Genomic DNA, 20,164 nt, shown 5'->3' on the forward strand with positions numbered 1-20,164 from the left:
GGGCATGCAATTAAAGCCTTTCCTGTAATAAAACAAGCCAGCAGGGCTAGACCAATAACTAACACCTACTGAGCTACCTATGTGCCAGCCACTTCAAATTTGATGAGCCCTGATAACATGCCTATGAGGCAGGTACTATATAATCCTGGCTTTACAGATAAGAAAAATAAGGCTAAGGCAAAAAGAAGTCAAATGATTTTATATTATTCACCTACATTACACTGCTCAACCACAGATGAGATCTATTTGCTAATAGTGCTGTGCAAGAGCCTGTACTTAACACAACATCAAAGACTCAAATGATTGTTAAAAATATTAACACATTTGGCCTGACCAGTGGTGACACAGTGGATAAGAGTTTCAACATGGAATGCTGAGGTGCCAGGTTCAAAATACTGAGGTCGCCAGCTTGAGCAAGGGCTCACCAGCTTGAGTGCAGGGTCACTAACTTGAGCTGGGGATCATTACATGATCTCACGGTTGCTGGTAAGAACAAGGGGATACTGGCTCACTCCGGTCAAGGCACGTATGAGAAGCAATCAATGAACACCTAAAGTGCCACAACTATGAGCTGATGCTTCTCATCTCTCTCGCTTTCTGCCTCTTTCTCGTGAGTGTGTGCTAAAAAAATAAAATAAAAACATTGGCACATTTGGAAGAAACCACCATCTCCTTAGCTAAAGAAAGCACATTCTCAGAAATCTTTTGAAGGGCTTTCTTATTTTAATCTCGAGTCATAGATTTATCTTCAGAACCTTCCCATAACTTATGTCCAGGTGCTGCAAACTTGGCAGTGCTAGAGAATCACAAGTAACTCAATCCCTGAAACAATTTCTATGAAATAAACATTTATATATAAATAAATCTCAAAGCAAACATACTGATATATTTTGAAAAATGCTCAATTCTAAAGCTATTCCTCTCATCTCATAGGCCATACAACAGCCAAAACCCCAAAATAAGCAGAAAAGTAGCTGTCACAATTATACTTTTAAAAGTTTCTAACTTATTTATAAAAGTCCATCAAAATAATTTTTGAGTATGTTTTAAAGGACTTTAAAATATATATAAATATATTATTGCAATTTAAGTTTTCAACACTTTGAATTTTTACAATTCTTGACAACTTGGTTTATGACAAGGTATGTTGAGTTGGTAAGTTCCTGAATTATAATCAGACTGATGCCAGAAAGGAATCTAATGAAGGGAAAATGCTTTGAGTATGACCTTGCTTTACAACTACAATTCAACCCTGGCTGGTTAGGGGTTCGATCCCTAGTCAGAACACACACGGGAAGCAGCCAAAAAATGCATAACTACTGTAAGTGAAACAACACATAAATGTGCCTCTCTCTGCTTCTTTCAAAGCAATAAAAAAACTTTAATAAAAATTTAAAAATCTACAATCCAGAAGCCTAATTAGAAAACTAAAATTGACCAAACTATTGCATAATAGGGAAGACTGAAGATAAACAATTAGAATTTCAACTCATCAAATTATTTCTGGCACCTGTTTGGTTTTTCTGCAATCAACCTTCCATTTTCAAAGAGTATAAAGAGAAATAAAAAATAAATGATTAAATAAATAAATAGGAAGCAAGGAGGGAAGGAAGGAAGGACATGGTCCTTAACAATATAACACAAAAAGCTATACACATCTACTGCAAAAAGATGGACTTAACACAGGCAAAATAAAAATAACCTATTTTGATTTTTAGAACATTAACCTGGTTCATCATATTATTATTACAACAACACTTTTTCTGAGCAGTCAGCAGAATTTTCTAATACATATTTGCAGCTACCTTAACTAAGAAGTCAAGTCAACTAGGAAACTCTCTGTACTCTAAAGCAGTGTTTTTCAACCGCAGCTTTACAGACCCTTGGTAGTCCACAAAGGAGTTAACCACCCTGATGTTGTATAAAGATTATAGACCACTGCTCTAAAGTTGATTTTAATTACTCAATTTTTTAAATTTCTTCAAACTGACTTCATTAATGGCATTATGAAGATCTTAGACTCTAGTCTAGAAGTTAATATATTTATCATGCACTAAATGTTGTAATCAACCTCAAATAAAATGCATCAGTTCTTACAATGTTTCTTGTTTTCCAATTCCAGTGACTATTTTTAAGGGGTATTATAGAAGTAAATGAGTAGAGATTTTAAATAAATGGCTTCTTGGGATTCTTCCTATATTTAAGCAAACTTACTTCCTCCTGACCTAATTAATGCCCATGGTTTTTGGTGCCATTTCTTTAAAAAACGTAATTCCCTGCCTGACCTGTGATGGCGCAGTAGATGGAACACTGACCTGGAATGCCCGGCTGCCAGTTCGAAATTCCAGGTTTGCTTATTCGAGGCATATACAAGAAGCTACTACTCTGAGTTGATGCTTCCAGCTCCCCCTATCCCCTTACCCCCACTCGGCCTTGTTCTCTCTCTTCTCTCTTTAAAGTCAGTAAGTAAAATTATTTAAAAAATATATCATGCCCTTGGAAAACTATGTTAACATTTATTTACCTGGGCATCTTCTAGAATTTCAAGGATAGATCAAGTATTAGGGAAACACGGGATAGATCAGAATCTGTCCATAATCTTGAATGACTCATTTAATTATCCAAATCAGGATATATGACTCCTCACCTTACATAATTTTATCCGCTTGCCCAATGTCTGCACTAAATATTTTTTGGCCTAGAGATAATATTTCTATATTTTATACTTTCTCCATTCCTACTTCAAAATATTTTTACACAAAAACGTTTTAAACAAGACCACACTCCCCAATCTAGTTTCTCTACTTTTAAGAAGAAAAACTAGAGCCTGACCAGGCGGTGGCGCAGTGGGTGGAGCATTGGACTAGTATACGGAAGGACCCAGGTTCGAAACCCCGAGGTTGCCAGCTTGAGCACGGGCTCATCTGGTTTGAGCAAAGGATCATCAGCTTGGACCCAAGGTTGCTGGCTCGAGCAAGGGGTTACTCAGTCTGCTGAAGGTGCGCAGTCAGGGCACATGTGAGAGAGCAATCAATGAACAACTGTGTCGCAACAAAAAATTGATGATTGATGCTTCTCATTTCTCTCCATTCCTGTCTGTCTGTCCCTATCTATCCCTCTCTCTCCGTCTCTGGGGAAAAAGAAAAACTAGAAATGTCACCCTACCTTAACTTACTCTTATTCATTATACTTTTTAATTCACTACACTTTACAATTTCCTGCCATTTGAACTTGTATCTCTTCTTTATCTTTCTCTTCCTTTCTTATTCTATTTCTTTGTTCCTAAAAGCAGATCTTCCCACTTGGGAAGTATACCTAATAAAAGTAGCATAACAGCCTGACCAGGCGGTGGCGCAGTGGATAGAGCATCGGACTGAGATGCGGAGGACCCAGGTTCGAGACCACGAGCTCACCAGCTTGAGTGCGGGCTCATCTGGTTTGAGCAAAGCTCAGCAGCTTGGACCCAAGTTCGCTGGCTTGAGCAAGGGGTTACTTGGTCTGCTGAAGGCCCATGGTCAAGGCACATATGAGAAAGCAATCAATGAACAACTAAGGTGTCACAACAAAAAACTAATGATTGATGCTTCTCATCTCTCTCCATTCCTGTCTGTCTGTTCCTCTCTCTGACTCTCACTGTAAAAAAAAAAAAAAAAAAAAAAAAAGGTAGCATAACAATTATAAATTGCCAGGTTTTTTAGTTAACTTCACATATGAATACAAATTGTCTCTACAGAGTCTCTCACTTTGTTCTTTGCTCTTTTCTCCTCAAACATTTTGTGCAGTTATAATGCAAACAATTCAGTATTTCGGCATTTATTTCCATGCTGATACATCTTTAGGGAGGAACAAAACAGAAGAGACCATTTGAAAATATTCTGCTTCCCAAAACAAATATACCTTACCTTTACAGCCTGAACACTGAATAAAAAAGTTGATGAGGTCAAGAAGTGCTATATCTCGGTCATGCTTGTATGACTCTATCCAATCATCTACCACCGACTACAACAAAGGGAAAAAGAAACCATTAGCTTTTTCTAATGTTTTAAGAATTCAGTTTGATCAAAATCATTAAAATTTAACACCAACTGCTATCACTTACTTAAAATGTAATATATACATATATATAAATTTTTAATTATATTTTCTTTTTATATTTAGAAATTAAACTCAATGGAGTGACATTGGACACAGGTTTCAGGCAAACATCTTTATAGTACTTAAACTGTTGATTGTGTTATGTGTCCATCACCCAAAGTCAAATCATTTTCTGTCACCGAATATTAGTCCCTCTTTACTCCGCTCTCCCAACCCTCTCCCTCTAAAAACCATTTCACTTTTGTCTAAGTCAATGAATATTATTTTATATCTACATTTTAATAATAAAATTAAATCAAATTCAGTAATATCACCTTATAAAGCATGAATACTTATTTTAGTGACATTATTAAAGATATTCTAGAAAATATTAGAAGTCACATACATATTTCTTTTTGACTAAAATATTGTACTAAATAATACTTAAACATTAACACTGCAATAGAATCAAAGTAAAAATAAAATTAAAGAAGTGAATGCTTGGGTCAATGAGAAAATGAACAAAATAATTTTTCAACAGTGAATCCTCCTAGTCGTGTATTAGTAAGAAAGGCAAATTGAAGAGTAACAAACCAAAGAGAGGACAGAAAGTTTATGACAACACTCTCCAAATTGTTCTAAAGATTTAGTGCAAGCCCTACCAAAAATCGCAGATGGATTCTTATTAAGAAACAAAAAGCTGATCCTAAAATTCTTCTGATAATACAAGGGATTAAGAACAGCCAATCTTGAAAAAGAAAAACAAAATTAGAAGACTCACACTCATGATTTGAAAATTTACTGCACAGCTATGGTAACCAAGACAGCAGAGTACTAACGTAAGGATGAAGATGTAGACCCAATGAAAGTCGGGAAATACAACTGAGAGTCTAGAGATAAACCTTTACATCAATGGTCTTTTGACTTTTCACAAAAATACCAAGACAAATCAAAGAAAGACTAGTCTTTTCAACATGGTGCTGGGATAAATGGATACCCAAGTGCAAGAAAATGAAGCTGAACCCTATTTCACACGATACACAACTCAAAAGGGATCAAAGATATAAAATGTATAACAGCTCAAACACTAAACACACAAGTAAAAATTCAGAACTGTGCATTCAGCAAAAAGGCTTCTTAGATATTAGAGCGAAAGCATGAGACAAAAGGAAAAATGGATTTGATTTATTCATAATTAACATTTTGTGCTTCAAAGGACTCCATATCAAGGAAATGAAAAGACAATCTACAGAATGGGAGATAAAGAGGGGGAAAGGGGGGGGATAAATGGTAACAGAAGGAGACCTGACTTAGGGTGGTGAACATACAATATACAGATGGTGTACTATAGAATTGTACATCTTAAACTTACTTATAATTTTATTAAACAGTGTCACCCAATAAATTCAATATAAAAAGAACTCATAATTCAATCATTTATAAAATGTAAATAACCCAATTAAAAACATAGGCAAGGGATCTGAATAGACATTTCTATATAGAAGATATACAAATGGCTATTAGAACATAAAAAATGCTCAACTCAATGTAAATGGCCATCAAGGAAATGGAAATCAAAACTATAGTAAGAAAGATAGTTCTGCACACCCACTATGATGGCTATAATAAAAAATTAAGACAATAACAAATGCTGGCAAGGATGTGAAGAAATGGCATGCTAAAACACAGTGAGAACATTAAAAAATGCTGCCACCACTTTGAAAAAGTTTGGCAGCTCCTCAAAAAATTAAATAGAGCTATCATATTGACCCTGCAACTCAAATTCTAGGGTATAATTACCCAAAAGAATTGAAAATGTATGTCCAAATAAAAACTTGGACAACAATACTCTCTTAACAGCATCATTCGGTCTTAACAGCCAAAGAGTAGAAACAAACCAAGCATGCATTGAAGAATGAATGAATCAACAACATATTATATATTCATACAATGAAATATTATTTGACATTAAAAAAGAACATATATAATACATGCCACAACATGGATGAACCTTGAAAACATTAGCTAAGCCAAAGAAACCACTCAAAAAGGACCACATAGTGTATGATCCCATTTATATGAATTGTCCAGAATAAGCAAACTTATAGAAAGTAGGTTTAGTGGTTTAGACTGGTGGCAGATGAGGGAAAAGTGACTGCTAATGGTTTCTTTTTGGGGTATTGAGAATATTCTAAAATTAGACTGTAGTGATAACGGGACCACTAAAAACCACTGAATTTACACTCAAAAAGGGTGAATTTCACGACATCTGAAATACACCCCAATACAGGATTTTTTTTTAATTAGGACAGAAAAAATAAAAGCAGTACTTTATTCCTTTGTGAACAGAAAAGGAAACCACAAAACAGATAAAAACAATTTTTAAATAAACCAAATTTTTAAAATTGTGATGATAAATAATAGCTAATACTGTATAAAGAACAAAAAGTCAGTGGGAAATGTTTAAAGCTATATACCAATAAATATAAAAATGGTACAAAGTGAGTAAAATATGTACAATTTGATGTACAAAAACAAATAGGATTATATTATATAGAAATGAAAAAGAAAATATTATCTAAGTTTTACCTGACTCAGAGATTGGAGATATTCTAAAACTAGACTCAATTTCTAGAATTCAGTCCTCTTCTATAATTTACAGCAGCTTGTGTATGTTAAGCAATGGATTTATAAAAGAAATGTGTTACAGATTATTCCAAATATGATACAGGAAATAAAGAGAATGCATGGTATGACTCTCAGAGTTTTAAAACGTGGCTTCCAAATTCTGACATTCTTCCCCAAGAAGTGGGGTGTATAAACCCTGTTCTAAAAGAGTGCAGTAGAAATGGTGCTTCCAAAATTAGATCACAGAAGGCCATTCAACTTCTGCACTGCATTCCTGGAGCACTAGAGAATTAGCTGTTCCTTCTTGCACAGGATAATCTTCAAACCCAGAAGACATATGGAAGGACCAGTTGTAGGTGTTCCAGGTATAGTTCCAGTTGAGTCCAGCCTTTAAGTCTCTGCAGGCTAGGTACCAAACATGAATAAAGAAGCCTCTGGATTAGTCCCTGTTTCAGTCAAGCTGTCTTAGCTAAAGCCCTAGCCATTATAGACAAGAACACAGATGAGCCATCCCCTATTTAGTTCTGTCTGTCTTCTAGGCGCACAGAATCATTAAACATAATAAAATGGTTTTTCTCTTATATCACTAAGTTTAGAGCAGTTTGTTATGCAGCAATAAATAAATGGAACAATAACTATTTTCATCAATAAAGATAAAAATATTTAGTAAAATCTTACAAGAAGATCACATTACATTAAAAAGCTATTTATGAAGATCAAATAGGGTTTATACCAGGAATACAAGCCTGCTTGTAATCAAAATACAAGCTATCACACTGAAATACACTTTAAAAACTTTAATCAAATAGTATGCTAAGAACTTATTCATTGAAATTCAATATCTATAAATAAAATTCAACAGTTAGGGGCATATGCATGGGTTTGCCTTTCTTAAAATGTAAAAACTATTTTAAAACCAACAGCTAGTCTTGTACTTATTCAATCTCATTTATAATTACTGAAATAGATATAAACTGGGGATATAAAAACTGAGTAATATACGGTACCTGATCAAGGAATCAATGATCTAGAAGCAAATTCAGACATATGCATAACTATAACATAACTGTAATACAATATACCAAGTGCTATAATGAAAAGAGAAGAGTAAGAAATACATTCAATGGAAAAAGGAGATGGAGCCCAAGAATGCTTCTCAAAAGAGTGACATTTGGTTTAGTCAATCCTAAGTGATATAGAAAGGAGGAAAAATGGCTACAGAGAGAATAAAAAGAGAGAGAGAGAGGGAAAGAATACATACTGTATAGCTGGAGAATAGCGAGTATCCCAAAAGGAAATCTGAGCTGGAAGCTTTTCTGAAAAGTTTGCAAACAGTACATTTCCTTGATCAAATTTAGTGTTAGATAATGCAAGTAGAAGTACACAAAATAAACTAGAGATGAACAGGGGATTCAGTGGAATCAATGCAGAGGTACTGTGGACATTCTGCTTTTAAGTGGGAAAACACATTTAGAAACAGAAAAACAAATGGCTTAGAGCAGGGGTCTCAAACTCAACTCAGCATGTGGGCCGCAGAGCAAGATCACAGCCGTTCAGCGGGCCGCACTAGGTCTACAAAAGGCAACTGTTATGCAACACTTTTCTCACTGCAGTTGAAAACAAAAAAAAAATCAGTACAACAAGCACAATCGTACATGCAGTTTACTCAGTGTCACAAAACGACCAGAAACTGTAGTTCGCATCACAACTGCTGTTAACTAAGCTAATATCTAGCTAGGATGCTAGAGAAATGAAAAATACAAGTAGACCCCTAGGCTTACTTAATTTTATCCAAAATATTTTGAACTTCGTGGATTAGTCTGCGGGCTGCACAGAATTGTTCGGCGGGCCACGAGTTTGAGACCCCTGGCTTAGAGGTATAATTTTAATACATGACAAAGCATAAGCAACACAAAAATAAGGAAAACTCTTTAAATACTGAGATATTGTTAACAAAGGAAATAGAAAGCTTAACCCCTCATATTTTATAGTAAAAATTTTTGATGACATGAAAAGTTAAAACAAAAATAGACTACAGACTATACAAAAATAGAATATCCTGATTAGCATGGATATAAGTTGAGATTTCTTATATAACAGAAATGAAAGATACCAAAAAAGAATTAATGCATTTAACTACTTAGATCCCTGGTCAGGGCACATATAAGAATCAACCAATGACTGCATAAATAAGTAGAACAAACTGATCTCTATCTCTCTCTCCATCCTCTCTCTAAAATCAATACAAATTTTAAAAATTCCATAATATAAATAAAATCATTTATCTCTTAGATAAAATTAACCAAAAATGGAAACTACAGAAAGGGGGGTAAATTTTTAAATTAGAGAATGACTAAATAAACTATTAGCATAGTTACATAGATATTTTTTAAAATAACAAACTTGCACAAAAAATAACCTTTTAAAACATTAAATACGAAATATAATCCACATCCTAATCACGAATATATGAAAGCAAACCATATGTGAATAAATAAAGGCGAATTCAAATTTAGAAAATACAATGGTCTGCCTGATGGTTGCGTAGTGGATAGCATGTCGACCTGGGATGCTGAGGCCCCAAATTCAAACCCCAAGGTCACCGGCTAGGGCTTGAGTGTAGGCTCACCAGCTGGAGCATGGGATCATCAACATGATTCCATAGCAGCTGGCTTGCTTAAGCCAGGTGTTACTGGCTCAGCTGGAACTCCCCACCCCCGCCCACAGGTCAAGGCATGTATTAGAGTCAATCAATGAACAACTAAAGTGATGCAACTAGGAGTTGATGCTTCTCATCTCTCTCCCTTCCTGGAAGGAAGGAAGAGAGGAAAGAAAAAGGAAGGAATGAAGGAAGAAAGGAGGGAAGGAAAAGAGGGAGAGGGGGGAAGAGAAAAAATACAATGTTCTGCACAACTGGTAATAGTGTCGAAACTAAGCATTCTTTTTAGTTTTACATGTAGAAAATGATCTTTATCAGTTCCTATTGATAATTTTAAATTTCATTTACAAAACCACAAGTATTTAGATAAGTCCATATTTATAAACAAGACGTGACTTTAAGTTATTCATTAAAAAAAACTTAAATGGCTAGTTCTCCCTAACCCATCCATGTGTACCTTTTATTGATTCAAGTTAATTCTATAAAGAAAATACCTATTCCCTATAAATTTTTTTTATAAATTAAATAACTTTATTAAGCATGTATATTCCTTGACTATAGTGTTGATTCAATATTTAAAAGCCACATGAGTTTAGCCTCCATTATAAAATATAAATGCTACTGTCATAACATTATAAAGAAACATAATTAGTATTATTTAACCATGGATATAACTTTTTGCCTTCTGCTATGAAATAAGTAATAAAATTTGTAATAGAGAACAGTGATCAAAATAACTCAATTTGGCCCTAGCCATTTTTCCCAGTGGCTAGAGCATCAGCCTGGTATACGGAAGTCCCAGGGTCAATCCCTGGTCAGAGGACCCATGAGAAGCAACCATCTGCTTCTCTTCCCCGCCCTCTTCCCCTTCTCTCTTTCTTCCTCTCTCACAGCCAATGGCTCAACTGGTCAGAGCATCAGCCCAGGGAACTGAGGATAGCTCAGTTGATTCTAGTCTCAGACTCAGACAGAGGCTGCCAGATGGATCGCAATGAGGGTACATGTCTCTCTAGCCCCTCCTCTCACTTAAAAAAATCAATTACCCAATGCGGATAGTGATTATATTAGGTCACTCAGCTAGAAATTCTATATGGGCAAAGGGCTTCATATTTTAATGGCAGCTATCTAAATTCAGGTGAAATTGAAACTTCATCATCAGGGTTTACATCAGCATAGTTTTGACCAAATAATTTATTTTTAGATATCATTAAAAGAAAATAATGCAACCCTGGCTGGTTAGCTCAGTAGGTTCTCTCCCCCCTCTATCTCTCTAAAAGCAATCAATAAATTTAGGGGGAAAAATAATGCAGCAGAAAATAATTCAATACACAGCTTAAAGGTCTTATGTCTGAATAGACAAATCTCTAGTTTGCTAAATAGTTTGATGTTTTTTTTTAATAAGCAGTGCTAGAAATATTTTCAACACAATTTTAAAAAACTAGGGATATATTTCATTTAACTGACTAATGTTCACAATGTACAAATAACCTGGGAAGAACGTGATAAACATTACCTGCATAGCACTCTTGCCCATTTTAACAACTTCAAACAACATCATGTTTTCCACTCCATTCTGTTGGTGATGACCATTCATTCGGTTTGCACCAGAAGGAGGTTTTCCTCCTCCATTTCCACCTTTGCCCTTTTCTCCTGGGCCCTTTTTGCCTTTTTTACAAGTCTGCATAAAAACACAAGTTAGTTAAATTATATCATTATCTTTGAGAACTCAAATTAAAAGTACAGAAGCAGCTGACAAGATGCATAAACACGCTTAAACCTAAAGGGGCATGCCATACCCGCCATATAGAATGGTGTGCTTGTGGCAGCCTCTTTTTTCATCTATACTGCCATGCACCACACATGACATTGTAGGTAGCAGCAGAGCCTCTGCAGAGTGACAGGCTTCATGGGGCCAAACTTCTATTAGCTGAGTGATCTTAAGCACATTACTTAACCACACTGTGCTTCAGAGAGATTTTGAATTTGTAAATTGAGAATAAAACCATACCTACCCCATAGGGTTGCTGCTTTATCAAATAAGCCACTCACACTTAGTTTTAACATTTAGCTTGACACCTATTGTTAGTCATCATAGATCACTGCAGTACACTGACAAAGGAATTCTAAATAGAATAGGCATATCAACCTCACTCTTATCTGGGCCCTCCCTCCAACACTTACTTATCAGGAAAATTCAATTTATATGAACACTATGGAAATGAGGCCCCTTTATAGGAAAGTTATCAATACTGGGGTGAGGGGCTTCCTAAACCTGTGAAAAGACTGTCTATACACCTGAGTTATAAAATACCTCCCACAGCTTTTATAACTTGTTATAGAAAAATAAGTCATTCCCTAACTTAGCATTCTCATTTCTAAAATGCTAGAAATGTACTAAAATCTTTACAGAATAGAATAAATGCTTTCTAAGGTATCTTTTAAACTAACACATTTCTATGACCTAGAGCAGTGTTTTTCAACTGCCGGTCTGCCAGAAATTTCGTGCTGGTTCATGAAAGAGTTAACCACCATTTCTGGCAAACCAGCTCCAGTTCATGAACTGTCGATTGAAAAGCACTGACCTAAAGCAAGGGTAGGCAAACTTTATGTGTAAAGAACCTCACAGAAAATATTTATAGCTTTGTGGGGCACATAACTGATCTGTCATAATTTCTTTATTGTTACAAACCTTTAAAAATGTAAAAACAATTCTTAATTGGTGGGCAGTACAAAAAAGGCCAGTTTGCAGCTCCCTGATCTACAAGCAGGTCTACAAATGTATCCCCACTGACAGCCTGTATGCTTCTATATTGTGTCCCATAAAGGTTCCTCCTCCTCCTCTAAGAGTTCAACACCACCCTACTCTTAACTTCTTCAAATCCCTTCCTAACAACTAAAAGATTTTACTGCTTAACTTACATTATTTTGTTAACAATATTCAGTCTTTGTGAACCTAAGTCATTAATTCTTAATTGTAGAATGAAAGGCTTTTGTCCCCAATAAAAGGAATTTCAGAGATAAGGGTGAAAGAAAAGATCAACTACAAGAAGTACACTAGAAAAGTAAAAAATGCTAATATTAATTAACACGGAGCTATATATTTGCAATTTATCTATCATATGCCTCCCATTCCCTGTTGGTATGAAAAACTAATACAATGGAAATGGCTCAGTGAATATGCTGAGCTAGAAAAAACAATGTGCAAGGAGTGATAATGCAGGGAAGAATGTGCAAGGGGTGATAATGCAGGGAAGTACAAGAAGTAAACATGCTAACCCGGGTTCAATCATGGAGAAGAAAAAATCTCTAAAAAGAGACTAGGAGGTAGTACACTGTGCAGCAGCCGTTAGACTTGCTGGCGGGGTTACCAGCTGCAAGCACTTTGCCTGACTGGTATGTGACTGTGTGGCAGCACCACGTGTGTATGGCCTGTATAAGGCTAGGGGTGCTTGCACTCCAGAGATGGGGGATCACAGATGGCAGATTGCCTGCCCACCACTGCGAGGGGCCATTTTGCTGTTTGTCTGCCTGACGGGCGGTTCCCCCTGCCTGTGTGTTTGTCCGTTGTGAGGCTTTATTAAACAGAATGGCCCAACCCTTTCCAGCTCTGCAGTTTCTCTACCGTCTGCCCGAATCCAGTGTGGACCTGCCTAGCCTCAGCCACCGGCATTACGTATACTATAGTGCAGTGATTCTCAACCTTTTCCATTTCAAGACACACATAAACTCATTTCTAAAATTCTACAGCACAAAAAAATATATTTTTTTTCCAGTCTGACCAAATAAAAAAATAGGTATAATTTTGATTAATTTACCAAAAAATAATAGTAATCACCTACCCTTTTTGGTCCAAAGTGACTTTTTAAAAAATCAGGTGCCTAGCGTGACCTGTGGTGGCGCAGTAGATAAAGCACTGACCTGTAACGCTGAGGTCACTGGTTTGAAAACCTGTGCTTGCCTGATCAAGGCACATATGAGAGTTGATCCTTCCTGCTCCTCCCCTACCTTCTTTCTCCCCCCCCTTCTAAAAATGAATAAATAAAAAAATCAGGTGGCCTGTATTTGTACATAACGATTTCTGGTACCAAGAATTAACCAACCAGATACAACCTTATTATGCAATGTAACTAATAAGATGCAACCCTATTATATAACCTATATATTTATGGTTCCAGATAGGGTGCTCATAGTAGATGACAATTGTCGCACTGGCTGATTTCATTCTTTACTTTTGACAATCTAAGGGAAAAGTAGTCATTGCCCCTGACTAAATAGTTAGGTATTGCATTTTTAAAAAGTCTTGAGACACATGGGTTGACAATCACTGCTATTATGGATTAAAAGCACCATCTTTAAACAGTTATAGGCTCATATTCTTTAACCACTGATTTCTCTGGACCTTCGTTTCCTATCTATAAAATAAGGAAGTTTCCTAATCCACAAGGTTGTTCAAATAATAAATTAGGTAATATGTAAATGCATTTTCACAGTGCCATGGAACGTGCATAGTATAGTGTGAAACATGGTAGCTCTTATTATAATATATTCCATGAGCATAGTATTCCATGAACTAGTTAAATAAATTATGTCCCATACATAAAATTGGATGCTATCATTGAAAATGACAGAAAAAAAATCTAATATATGAAGATTACTGATAATATACCACTGAATTTTAAAAGCAAATTAAATAGTTTGCATAGCATGATTCTATTTAAGTAGAATTGTATGTTCGTGTTTACACATAGGTATATGTACCAAAGTATGTTTACCAAAATGTTAAAGAATAAATTACCTTGGATGATAAATTTATGGGAAATTTTTGCTTTGTTACTGTATGTTTCTATATTAAACTTTTTAAAATTAAATGTGTCATAAAGAAATACAGCCTGACCAGGTGGTGGCGCAGTGGAGAGAGCGTGGGACAGGGATGCGGAGGACCCAGGTTCGAGACCCCGAGGTCGCCAGCTTGAGCGAGGGCTCATCTGGTTTGAGCAAGGCTCACCAGCTTGAGCCTAAGGTCGCTGGCTCGAGCAAGGGGTCACTCGGTCTGCTGTAGCCAACTCCCCCCCACCGCCTGTCAAGGCACATATGAGAAATCAATCAATGAACTAAGGAACCACAATGAAGAATTGATGTTTCTCATCTCTCTCCCTTCCTGTCTGTCTGTCCTTATCTGTCTCTCTCTCTGACTCTCCCTGTCTCTGCCCTCCCCCCGAAAAAAGAAAAAAAATATAACTATAAAATTCATCATGGTTAAGAAATTGCTGGACAAAAACAAGCCATATTTTGCCCAATGCATATACACACATGCACAGAGTCAAATGTACTTTTCCAAAACAGCAAAATTATTTAACCATTAGCCAAGTTACCCAGAGCCCTCAGGGTACCCACTCATATTCTAAACTTGCATTCTATTTACTCAGAACTTCACTTGACATTACATATAAAGAATAAAACTATTGTCCATCATAATCCATTAGATAGGAAATGGTTGTAGGTTACATTTTTAGAGTGCTTTGGAATAAGAAAAATTTTTTAACTTCTTTGCAATTATATTTAACTACTCATGTGTAAACAAAAATAAAGCCAACAGGATATCACATTTTGCTTAGTATACTGTACTTTGCAAATACACGAGTAGAAACTACAATGTATTAACTTTATCTTTACAGTCATGAAAATAGATAAAAGATACTTGATCTAGAAGCCCCAAAACCACATGTTCAGAAGGCTTACCATACTAATTTTAAAAAGACAACATCATCTCAGATATAACTAAAACAGCTATGTTATATACATAATTATTTATATTTTTATCTGGTTCAAATATATATATTTGAATGACCTTACAAATCAAAATAAAGCCACATATTCTATACATACTTTTCCTTTGCCTTGCTTTTGGGTTTTTCCTTCAACGTCTTCAAAATCTGTGTCAGAAGAAAAATGTGTTTCTGACTCCCTGTGACAGAAAGATAAACAATTATTAAAACCTTCAGCAGAAATGTAGATGTGGTTTCTAATTTTTGCCATATTTTCTAAAAGAAAGATTTGGTTAACTCATTACAAAACTTCTTATTCGCATTAAATGCAATCAATTTCCCAAATCATACCATAGCATACTACCAAACATATAAAATAACCAACTACAAAACCAATAATCTGAAGCACAAATGTCTAAACCTTCCTTTATTTTGCTAATTTACAACCAAAGCATAAAGACGAAACCAGTGGCTCTCAAAATTTTAATCCTAAGAACTATGGTGCTGTTCTGTTTTAACGGCTGTTTTCATTTTCTGATTCCAAGACCACAGTGCTCAGGGAAAACTGTATTTTAACATTAGTCATTAGAGAAATTTTATCAGGAAATTTTAACAATATTAAAGATACTCTGTCCTCTACTACCTCACTCAGAAATATTTCTAAATCCAGGTGTAACCATATAAAACATTTATTTTTGAAAGAATAGGTATGAAACATTTTTACAAACTAAAATCATTTGAAACACAGTAGGGAAGTATGCTAACTGACCAAAATTCTTTATAAATAAAGAAGTAGTAAGCTATAGTTAGGAGAACTGGTACTAGTACTAAGAAACAGTGTGATCTTGGCCAAATGACAACCTTTCAATCTTCACATCTATAAACAATGTGTATGTAGGAAAGAATGAAATCTCTAAAGTGTCTTCAATCTCCATGATATAAATCTGTCATTCTAAGAATTGTGCCATAGTTTGGAGGAGGAGTGTTTTTTATAAACTGGATAGTCTTACACATAAAAAAGCAAACTAATAACTAATAATAACATACTCTCATTTAACTGCTGTAAGGCAACTTATACTTGGTATTTGGGTCACAATGGATTTCAGAATTGAGTCACACCCTAAAAGATAATGGTTTTACCACTCAAAATGTGTACCAGATTTGCTTCAGATATATAAATCAAGCCCTATCCAGGTAGCTCCGTTGACTAGAGTGTTGTGCCAATGTGCCATGGTTGTGGGATCGATCCCTGGTCACAACACATACCAGAATCAACCAGTGAATGTATAAAAAAGTGGAACAACAAACTGATGTTTCTCTCCCCACCCCCATTCCTCTCTCTTTCTAAAGTCAATAAATAAATAAATAAATAAATATGGATCAAAGTAAAAGGCTATTTTTCTAAAGTTAGTCTTCTCTATATTTCTTCTATTTCTATTTTTATTGCTATAATAACCAATTGTTCAGAAGCTGTGAGGTAGGAAGAATACCTTATAAATCTAAAGTAATGGTCAAAATACAGGTGGGGGTTACTATTTATAGCACTTATCTACAAAGTAATTTAAACAATGTATTGAAGATAATGGCAATCCTAACTATGTTCTATAATGTTGTGAGGAAAGAGCCTGTAATAAATAACATTTCCAAGAGCTAATGCACCAAAAACTGAATGACTACTATAATATTAACCCTGAAACTTATGCCTGTTACATCTTAAGAAGATTGCCATCATCAATATTCTTCTCACATGTCTAGACGGCCTTGCAAAAAAAACTAAAAATGTTTTTAAATATCTTGGTGTATAGTAATACTTTTTTCTTCCCAATATATTTGTGGGACACCAACTCTCTTGGCTCAGTAACTACAGTAAGCCTGCAAACAAACATGAGCTTTCACAATATTCTAATGACTAGAGTAATGAAAAGCTAAATTACATTTTTTTTAAACGAGAGACAGGAAGGGAAAGAAACAAGAAGCATTAACTCATAGTTGCAGCACCTTAGTTGTTCACTGATTGCTTTCACATGTTTCTTGATAGGGGGCACCACTTCAGCTGAGCCAGTGACCCCCCCTTGCTGAAGCCAGCAACCATGGGGTCACATCTACAATCCCACACTCAAGCCAGCGACCTCAGGATATTGAACCTGGATCCTCAGCATCCCGAGCCAACGCTCTAGCTACTGCACCACCACCTGGTCAGGCTAAGTTACATTCTTAAATCCCATCTCCAGGCTATCCCAAGTAAAAGAGTAATTAGTATTAGAGGTTTGATTACTAACTGGGAAAACCTAAAGAAAGCTGGAGTAATCAGTAAAGGAGTCTAAAATATCCTCAACTGGAGAAGAAACATTCTCCTAAGCCTGTTTCTCCAGTGCTTTCCTCTGCTTTTAAGATTAAAACAACAATAAAACCTATTCTCGGTGGAATAGATATGTTTAAGGAGAATATTGGCCTTAACCTTTGAGTGACTTGAAACTTCATGAGTCAGCTATTCAGCTATCTATGAATGAACCTTAAACTTCTTCCTCTTTACCCTAATCCACAAATACTCCCCTCCTATTTACCTACACAAATCAATTCTCTTTTATCCATTATCCTGTATCAGGCCCTACTTACTCAAGATAGTCTAACAATCAATGGTCTAGTTTATAATACAAACCCTTCTGATCATTTCTAACCCTTAATTAATATATAAGAAATTCATAAGGTAATTTTACAATAGTAACACCAAAGATTTTTTTCTCAAACTATCACATATCCTCTCTCAAAGAAAAAAAAAACTTATCCTCAAAAATCGTTTTTTAACAAGCAGAAGTTTATTCATAAAGTCACAGAGGTAGAAGTAAAGTCAACCGGGCTATGTATGCTCAGGAAAAAGAAGGGAAAGAAAACACACCTTGGAGAAGGGGGAGGGAAAGTGCGGGCCTGCTCCAAGGAGAGGCGGAGGGGGAGAACCAAAAATCTTAAAATAGTCAGTATCCACTGGGATTAAAAATCACATTTAAAAAATCATACTTTGAAATATTGGCAATATTCCACTAGATCTGTAGAGTGACGGTGAAAATAAAATTATTTTTAAAATGAAAATTTATACACCATCAAAAGAGAACACTGATTACCACCACGTACATCTATCTGTTGTCTTCATTATTTTTAGCAACCAGACGGTTTTCAAATCAAGTTTTAAAGACTCTTATAGTAAATATGGTGTGGTATATATCTGTGTGTCAAGCTAAAGGGATCCATAAGCAGGTTCACTTTTCACTGAGGCACTTCATGAAACTGGGATGCAGTATGAAAACCATTCTTACACATAGCAGTTCAAATTCTGTCCAATATCACCAAAGAATAATTGGGATAAAAGTTGAATAAGGAATATAGGCAGCTGTTAAGATACAGGTAAAGAAAATACCTATGTTGAAGTCACTTTATGGATTAATAAGAATGTAACTATTTCTGCTAAAATACAGAGAGCATGTCCTACCCTCCTAGATTTGCTTTAGCATGTCGTCATTGATTTGATCACCACAGAAAGCTGATATTACATCCTCAATACTGCGGCAGGATATATTTCTTGCTAATGAGAACACTTTTCAAGAGTTTCATGATACTCCCTCCAAACAGTTGCTATTGTAAAACCAAGCGTGGACTCAATTACACAGCAAAAATAATAAATAGCTGAGTGCCTAAATTTAAAAAAATTAATTTAATATATAGTACCAAAAAATGGAATAATTACTGTCACAGAGTCCAATGAACATTAATTAATATAAATTTTTAAGTATACATACTATACTATATCTTATGTATTAGTGGTCCCAAACCCCCAGGCCACAGACCCATACCGGTCCATGGGCCATTTGGTACCAGTCCGCAGAGGAAACAATAAATAACTTACATTATTTCTGTTTTATTTATATTTGAGTCTGATGATGTTTTATTTTTTAAAAATGACCAGATTCCCTGTTACATCCGTCTAAGACTCACTCTTGACACTTGTCTCGGTCACGTGATACATTTATCCATCCCACCCTAAAGGCCGGTCCGTGAAAATATTTTCTGACATTAAACCGGTCCGTGGCCCAAAAAAGGTTGGGGACCACTGTATTAGATCTTTTAAAGAATTAATTTTAACTGACGTTAACACATTTCCTATGTTGTGGAAAAAGTATTTTAAAAAATCATCATAATATACTTACTGTAGTAGATTAAAATCAGTTGGTATTTCTGGAGCTGCTATCATTTCTTTATCATCTTCTGGAACGCTCCAATGTCAGAAATATATTCATATATTTACGTGGGTAAAACAATGGTTTGCTTCTTTCTTCTAAGACAGACAATTCCTTTAAAGGGGAGGAATGCCATATCTATTATAAACACACCAAAAATATTGGGAAGGGCATCTACACTCAAAAACTAAATTACCTTGTGCCTCCTAGAATGTTTCAGTAGATAGAATTTCTTTCTCTTGCATTTGACTAATTTCTGGATAAGGATTTGTTGTAACTATTGTAGCCCCACAACAGTTACAGACACAGAGAAAGAGGCTTGTATTACAGACAATTATTTTTAAATTGTTATGGTTCTCTAGCCTGGTTTTAAAAAATATATGCCTTAACTAGGAACATGATGTGACTCTTTACTGGTCTTGAAACCCTTATGACAAGTTTAAACCATAATACAAGATGTTTGAAAATTCTGTCAACTTTTGCTGATAGTGTACAGTACATAAAAAGGAGCAAATAAAAAACTTAAGATAGGCCCTGGCCGGTTGGCTCAGCGGTAGAGCGTCGGCCTGGCGTGCGGGGGACCCGGGTTCGATTCCCGGCCAGGGCGCATAGGGGAGGCGCCCATTTGCTTCTCCACCCCCCCCTTCCTCTCTGTCTCTTTCTTCCCCTCCCGCAGCCAGGGCTCCATTGGAGCAAAGATGGCCCGGGCGCTGGGGATGGCTCCTTGGCCTCTGCCCCAGGCGCTGAAGTGGCTCTGGTCGCGGCAGAGCGAAGCCCCGGAGGGCAGAGCATCGCCCCCTGGTGGGCAG

At 35.9% G+C, this 20,164-nt stretch overlaps 1 protein-coding gene across 5 annotated transcripts in view; it reads right to left on the minus strand.

Annotated features, from left to right (window-relative positions):
• The window catches only part of STAG2 (STAG2 cohesin complex component), a 154,731-nt gene that overhangs the window by 64,018 nt on the left and 70,549 nt on the right, over positions 1-20,164 (minus strand). For all 5 annotated transcript variants that reach the window (XM_066248616.1, XM_066248617.1, XM_066248619.1 and 2 more), the window contains exons 2-5: positions 19,326-19,469; positions 15,248-15,326; positions 10,875-11,039; positions 3,903-3,999 (exon numbers count right to left, since the gene is read on the minus strand). In XM_066248616.1, coding sequence (XP_066104713.1) covers positions 3,903-3,999; positions 10,875-11,039; positions 15,248-15,326; positions 19,326-19,369 — 385 coding nt within the window. In that variant the 5' untranslated portion in view covers positions 19,370-19,469. The remainder of the gene's footprint in view (positions 1-3,902; positions 4,000-10,874; positions 11,040-15,247; positions 15,327-19,325; positions 19,470-20,164) is intronic.

Source organism: Saccopteryx bilineata, chromosome X (genome assembly GCF_036850765.1).
Source record: "Saccopteryx bilineata isolate mSacBil1 chromosome X, mSacBil1_pri_phased_curated, whole genome shotgun sequence".
Taxonomy (NCBI): Eukaryota; Metazoa; Chordata; class Mammalia; order Chiroptera; family Emballonuridae; genus Saccopteryx; species Saccopteryx bilineata.